This window comes from Temnothorax curvispinosus, unplaced genomic scaffold, assembly GCF_003070985.1.
Source record: "Temnothorax curvispinosus isolate PA1 unplaced genomic scaffold, ASM307098v1 QBEX01016812.1, whole genome shotgun sequence".
Lineage (NCBI taxonomy): Eukaryota > Metazoa > Arthropoda > Insecta > Hymenoptera > Formicidae > Temnothorax > Temnothorax curvispinosus.
In genome coordinates this window covers 1-5,778 of record NW_020226592.1, presented here as the reverse complement: position 1 = coordinate 5,778, position 5,778 = coordinate 1, and the positions used below count along the sequence as shown (strand labels likewise).

At 41.5% G+C, this 5,778-nt stretch overlaps 2 protein-coding genes across 4 annotated transcripts; both read right to left on the bottom strand.

Annotated features, from left to right (window-relative positions):
* Positions 1 to 781: 781 nt before the first annotated feature.
* Positions 782 to 3,853, bottom strand: LOC112467059 (26S proteasome non-ATPase regulatory subunit 11). 3 transcript variants are annotated; one of them, XM_025035522.1, is made up of 5 exons: positions 3,581 to 3,853; positions 3,064 to 3,487; positions 2,219 to 2,613; positions 1,799 to 2,123; positions 782 to 1,371 (listed from the first exon to the last, which is right to left on the bottom strand). In XM_025035522.1, exons 2-5 carry the CDS (start codon positions 3,382 to 3,384, stop codon positions 1,141 to 1,143), a joined length of 1,272 nt encoding a protein of 423 aa, XP_024891290.1. In that variant the 5' UTR covers positions 3,385 to 3,487; positions 3,581 to 3,853; the 3' UTR covers positions 782 to 1,140. The 3 variants fall into 3 exon arrangements, with proteins under 3 accessions (XP_024891290.1, XP_024891289.1, XP_024891291.1); XM_025035521.1 differs by having other exon boundaries at positions 3,588 to 3,853; XM_025035523.1 differs by having other exon boundaries at positions 3,746 to 3,853.
* A 459-nt stretch (positions 3,854 to 4,312) lies between these two features.
* Positions 4,313 to 5,772, bottom strand: LOC112467058. The gene is made up of 5 exons (XM_025035520.1): positions 5,621 to 5,772; positions 5,366 to 5,487; positions 4,983 to 5,258; positions 4,647 to 4,914; positions 4,313 to 4,548 (listed from the first exon to the last, which is right to left on the bottom strand). Exons 1-5 carry the CDS (start codon positions 5,665 to 5,667, stop codon positions 4,467 to 4,469), a joined length of 795 nt encoding a protein of 264 aa, XP_024891288.1. The 5' UTR covers positions 5,668 to 5,772; the 3' UTR covers positions 4,313 to 4,466.
* Between the last annotated feature and the right edge of the window lie 6 nt (positions 5,773 to 5,778).

The window sequence follows — 5,778 nt, the reverse complement described above, 5'->3', positions numbered from 1 at the left end:
AAGGATAGCGGCGTACGCCTGTTTCCTAAGGGACTGCGTGATTTTGTTCGGGTTAACCTAAACACAAAACAGTGTCACTCAGGATTTCATTGGAACATCATCGTGACTACGCATATGTACATACGATCGAATAGCTTTGCGGGAAACTGTCCAAATTCTCCTGAGTATTCTGTTGTGTATTAGATCGCAATAATTCCTAATTGCACGCACCTCGTATGTAAATACTCCGTTTCTTCTCTTTTCTCTACTGCTCTAGTGCCGCTAGTGCACTTTCTACACTCAATATGGCACCTGAACCTAAGAAGGAGGGCTCGACCCACACGTACGTTACGATGGAACTGTGTGAGTGTGCGATCCGCTTAAACAATGTTCAAAAGATTGTTAAGCGTATCAAAAACGGCGGATCGTCTGTGATTGGTCGCAGAGTCGATACGCCCGATACGCGCGTATCTCGATACGCGCCATGGGACGGCACCCTTAGCATTTGCCTTGTCCTGCCTTGTGTCTCCGAGATCTCGGAGAACATTCGCCTATCAGCCCATCTTTAACATTGGAACTTTCGTGCGTGTGACAATGGCAGTCTTGCCATCTGATAATATTTATAATCTCTGTGAATTCAAATATTCGAAAAGACAAAAGTAAGTCTAGTAACTCAAAAATTTAAATTAGAAATTAGTGTCTCGATCGCGACTTTAATTATCAACATAAAAACTCTTTTTACAAACGGTATACTTGATTACTTGTACAGGGCGATGAAGTAAATAAGTGAATGAATACGTCATCTTGTTTCTTTTTGTTATATTTGATGTTTCTCGGTATTATTATGACATCTTTCTTCACTTTCTTGATTATTTACGAAAAGTACGTTTTAAGACGTGGGATTAGGGGGGCTTGTTGATTAGATCTCAAGCAAATCTCTCTCTCTCTCTCTGTCTCTCTCTTTTTTAAACAATTCCTACAATTGATAAAAGCGATCCTATACGAACGTATTGGTAAATGAGCACTTGTAGTTCGCACGCCATTCACGTTACGTACGAGAAAAATACAGTTAATCGACAGTATTTAATGAGAGTAACTAATTATTAATGGTTACAATAATTGCGATAGATTTTTTCTTGTATAAATACATATTAAATAGGGCTAGGTGAGTTTCTTGGCTTTCTGGTAAAGTGTATCGACGACTTTTCCCATGCTGTGTATCGTGTCTAATGCGATTTCGTAGGTCTTGTCGCGTGGGGTATCTTCGAAAACGATTAAAACACCTTCTCCTTGGTCGAGAACCCCTCGCAGCTTCTTATCCAAAATCATCTGCGACAGTTTCTTTTCTACTTGCGCCAGTGGCAGAGATATGCACGAAGCGATGTGACTCACCTTCGGAAAAACCAATGTGTAAGAAAGCAAGAATCATGTTGCTAAATATTATTCAGAACTTGAGCACAACTTGTATTCAGATCACGTTTCCTTCAATAATTCAATATGATCAACTGATTTCTTCTCAGGTTTCATTTCAGGTTTGAACATGTTGGCGCGTGGAATGGTTGTTCGAATTTCCCGTCGCATACTCGAGTAAATTTTAAAAAGCCAAGTATCAAGTACCAAGTACTAAGCGCGCGCGCGTTGCCATCGTACATTCCATTACGTTTCGTCGGTACGTCACACAAGTCTGTGCGTAAACATACGTACATCTTTTCTTTTACATATTTGTCTATTTTTCTCGAGAAGAATTCACGTGGTCAACGAATTTACAACTAAAAAGAAATGTTCGAGTTCCGATATATCCATGTGACGCGATCCATACCTGGACTCGTGAATAAGGTTCAACTAAACGGCATAAATTTTGCTCCAGCATAGCGTCATAGAGAGAACCGAGATGTGCGCGTACAATTACGTCGTCTTCCAACTCCTGTCGGAATTGCTTAACCGCCTTTTGAAAATCCGCTAGCGATCGTCGATGACTGGCTTCGGCTACTGCACGCATCGCATCTAAATCCAGTCCCGCGTATTTCACCGCCAATTTGCCAGACATGATGGCCTGAACATCTTCCGGCGTCCGCAACATGATCTTGGACAGTAACATGTATTTGAGCGCCGTTAACGCCTTGGGACTTTCAACACTGTCATACCTAAAAATAGAAGATAAAGATTAAATATATAAATAAAAAAAAAAAAAAAAAACTATATGGTATCCAGATATTTTTTGTTCCTGCGTGCACAGTACCCTTCGAAAGCTTCGTAAAAATAAGAGTAAGCAGTCTTGAAGTCTCGTTCGTCCGCAGCGTGTAGTATTCCCGATTGCAGATCCAGAGCCGCTTGCATTTTAGGTGGACAGTAAATCGCGTTGGCAGTCGTCCTGGCGCTGGTAAGCGCCGCTCTCGCTTTTGCTAAATTACTCAATGCGTGATATGTCTTGCTCTCTAATAATTGAACCTCTACTAATAGCTGTTTGTCATCCAGTTTTTTCAGTTCTTTGAGGAGAGCGGATCCCAATTGCAATGCTTCGCTGAACATACCCGTATCAAAGTAAAGGGCTATTAAGCGGGCTTCCAACGATTGCCTTAGAAATGTTCTGCGTTCCTCCTTTGCCCATTCTATGCATTCTTTACACAATTGCACCTACATATATAACGTATATAAATGAAAAGATTCTTTGAAGTGGATAACGCACATGTACATCGCGCGTTTTATTTTTTAACTAACAACCAGAGCTTTTTACCCATGTGTTGGCTAAAAAGCTAGCTTTTGTCTGTAACCAGCCAAAAAGAATAAAATATCTCGAGTTGTATTTCTACTTGACGGATCAAGAACAAAGACCACGCAAGACGGCACACATCAAAACTATAAATATAGAACGAACGTTAAACGTCAACTGCATCGTCTTGCGTCATTTCATCATTTTCAAGTTTGACATATATATTTTATTGTATGAATAAAGTGTATCAAGTATCTTGATAAATATCCACGTGTCAAGACACGCCGCATCGGTCAGAAGCCAAGTGTCATAGCATAACCTACGCCTCGTCTCTCACGTACATGTCCAACCATGTCCCCAACTCTTGTACGTACCTCGATGCCGATACCAGCCTCCAGATCCAGGAAGAAGTCAACCAAAGACCGCACGAGCTTGGCGGCCTTCGCTTTACTAATGAGACTGAGGAACGGCCTGGTGGCTTTGATCAACTCGGCCAGTTCTTTCGCCTTGCCTTCTTTCTTGTAGAGCTCGCCCAGGTGCAGGATACCCTGCTCCTTGACACGGATGTTGTCCTCGTCATCGTCGGCAACGCCGATACTCGGGTCCGAGACGATCTCGTTGAGCAACGAGATACCCTCGCTGCGGTTTGTCACCGAAACAGCCTGAGCCCGCTCAAACAACATCGCACCGGCCATCTCGAGAGAGCGATTGGCGCCGCTTCCACGCGTAGAAACGCTAATCTCCTCGACGGCGTACGTTTCCGCGCGCGCACTTGGCTCAGTTGGCTCGCTGACGCGGCTGCAAGGAAAAAAAGGAGTATGTCGCGGGTGTCGAAACGTGCCACGCAGCAAGGACTCGCGATCTCTCGGCTGACGGCTCTCGCGTGTGTACCGTGTACCGTGTCAAGTGGCCTACGTCTACGTTGCGCGTGGCTGTGAGCTCGAGCTGTGATCAGGGTGATCTCACACACTCTCTCTCTCTCTCTCTCACTCGCGTGTACGTTCACTCGCGCTCGGCAGTTCCTCCGCTCGCGCTTTCCAGGTTGTCACTACTCACTCCTCACCGCGCTCGTCACAGCTCGTCAGGCTCGTCACAGATTCCCGACCCCGCGAGACCGCAAAACTCGTGTCATGCTGGCTACGTGAGTCAAGCCAACCTCCGTGGACCGTTTTACATCTTTCGCCCTCCGCCCTCCGCTAGCGCCTTTGCGAGTTTGCGCCGTTTGCGCCCCACGCGACGCACCTTGAGCGTGTCAAAATGTCAAATAACAAAAACGACACCTAGATCACTAGATGTAAACTGGACAAAAAGATATGGACGCTTTTCTTCCGCGTGCTTTCGGAACACACACACGATATCCCCAATGAGAAAAAGAGAGAGAAAATTCGTTTTCTGAAAATCATTAAAAAAAACAAATTCTCTCTTATTGGGTATCGCGTGCATCTAAAAAATAAATACGTGGCTATAGCATGTTTGAGTACTAAATTTTAAAAAGTATATAAAATTTCACATATAAAATTGTCGTTTACTCTTAGTAAAAATTCAAGATTTTATCATAATAAAAATCTACGTCTGTCTCTCTCTCTCTCTCTCTTACTCGGTAGAAAAAAATCAACTTGGACGTAACTTTGCAAAAATATAAAATAAATTTTATTCAACTGAATTTAAACATATGGTGCATTTTATGCAGCACCCGTACAATAAAGCTCCGAACGTGTTTTTTGTGTTTTGTATGCAATACTTTTTTTCCCAGTTCAATATTCAAAGACGTCTCAATCTACCCACTTTCATTGCATACCAATGAAAGTGAAGCATTCTTCAGTATCAATACTTGTAAATTACACAGTGCTTCTTCCAATCTGTAAAAAATACAGATACATATGCAATATAGTCGTACGCGTAATACGTATTAATTCAAATCAAGTTAGAAAAGATAAAAATAATTTTTGCAACACACTTTTTTTGAACATTTTTTATCTCGTTGTATGTTTCAGCAAAATCCTTTAATCCAGCATCAACGGCACAATACGTTTCGCCTTTCAATCCAATTAAATTTTCGATATTTTTTAAAGCATTTGAACATTTTATTAATATTTCCCGAGTCTCTTTCCATTCATCCTGCGTTTCAGGAAGTATTATCCCATTACACCGCAATACGTCCAAGGGTTCCAAGAGAGCGTGCAACTTGGACGACATATCTTTTACAATTTTAAATGTTTTGTCTCCTGTAGAAGAATAAATATAAATGTAAACAACAAATAGTTTTAATCATTTTACGTGGTTTAAATCTTACCGGTGCATCTCGTCACTTCAATCAGTTGAGCGTCTGCCTCTTTTTGTGCTAAACTTAAATTTATTATATCGCGTTCCCTTGCTTTAATTTTCATCAATTTTTGCGTATCTCGGTCAATCTCTTTCGCCACGGTAGCTAATTGCTCGACCATCAGACGCTTTTTCTCTTCAGTCTTCTTCTTCATTATGAGATCCATCATTATAGTTTGTAAATATTCGTCATAAAGAAGTCCAAGCTCTACGTCTTTGGATTCGGTGTCTGGCTTCTTTTTTGATACTTTTATGAATAACGCAACAGTATTAAGATTAAGAGTGATATGACAGCAACGAAAGCGCGGTCACGCGGAAGAAACTTGGCAGAAAAGATTCTGATAAAGCTCTTACCCATCTGTGACTGTGCGATGTCACTTGGCATCATGGTTGTTCTGTTACGAAAACCTATTCTTGAAACATTGAAATCCAACACATTTCCTCGCCTGGTCTCTGGCGTACTTGCCGTGCGAACTCTAGAAAAATATACATATTGTGTTTTACCAAGATACATCAAGTTTCACACCATATAAAACTTTTTTATTGAAATACATTTCTACGTGAAATATATGTATGTAAACTTTACAGTAAAATAATAATTTTATATACTTTCGAATCGCTCCTAATTTTGGAGTGTTTTTTCGCTCTTCCTGCATCGTTTGCTCGTTCGCTGCTACAGACCTACTGTCGCGAGATACTCGACTTGGATTTCTACAGGGAATAATGGCCGTTTACATCCGTGATGGAGCACGTGGAGCATATAGTAT

What these genes read in the sequence shown, in the direction of transcription:
- LOC112467059 (XM_025035522.1), bottom strand. Translation starts at nt 3,384, where the DNA reads ATGGCCGGTGCGATGTTGTTTGAGCGGGCTCAGGCTGTTTCGGTGACA. An exon ending in AGGCTGGTATCGGCATCGAG is followed by an intron (nt 2,614 to 3,063) that starts GTACGTACAAGA and finishes TTATATATGTAG; the next exon opens with GTGCAATTGTGTAAAGAATG. An exon ending in AACCTTATTCACGAGTCCAG is followed by an intron (nt 1,372 to 1,798) that starts GTATGGATCGCG and finishes GTTTTTCCGAAG; the next exon opens with GTGAGTCACATCGCTTCGTG.
- LOC112467058 (XM_025035520.1), bottom strand. Translation starts at nt 5,667, where the DNA reads ATGCAGGAAGAGCGAAAAAACACTCCAAAATTAGGAGCGATTCGAAA. An exon ending in TGAAGTGACGAGATGCACCG is followed by an intron (nt 4,915 to 4,982) that starts GTAAGATTTAAA and finishes ATTCTTCTACAG; the next exon opens with GAGACAAAACATTTAAAATT. An exon ending in ATAAAAAATGTTCAAAAAAA is followed by an intron (nt 4,549 to 4,646) that starts GTGTGTTGCAAA and finishes TATTTTTTACAG; the next exon opens with ATTGGAAGAAGCACTGTGTA.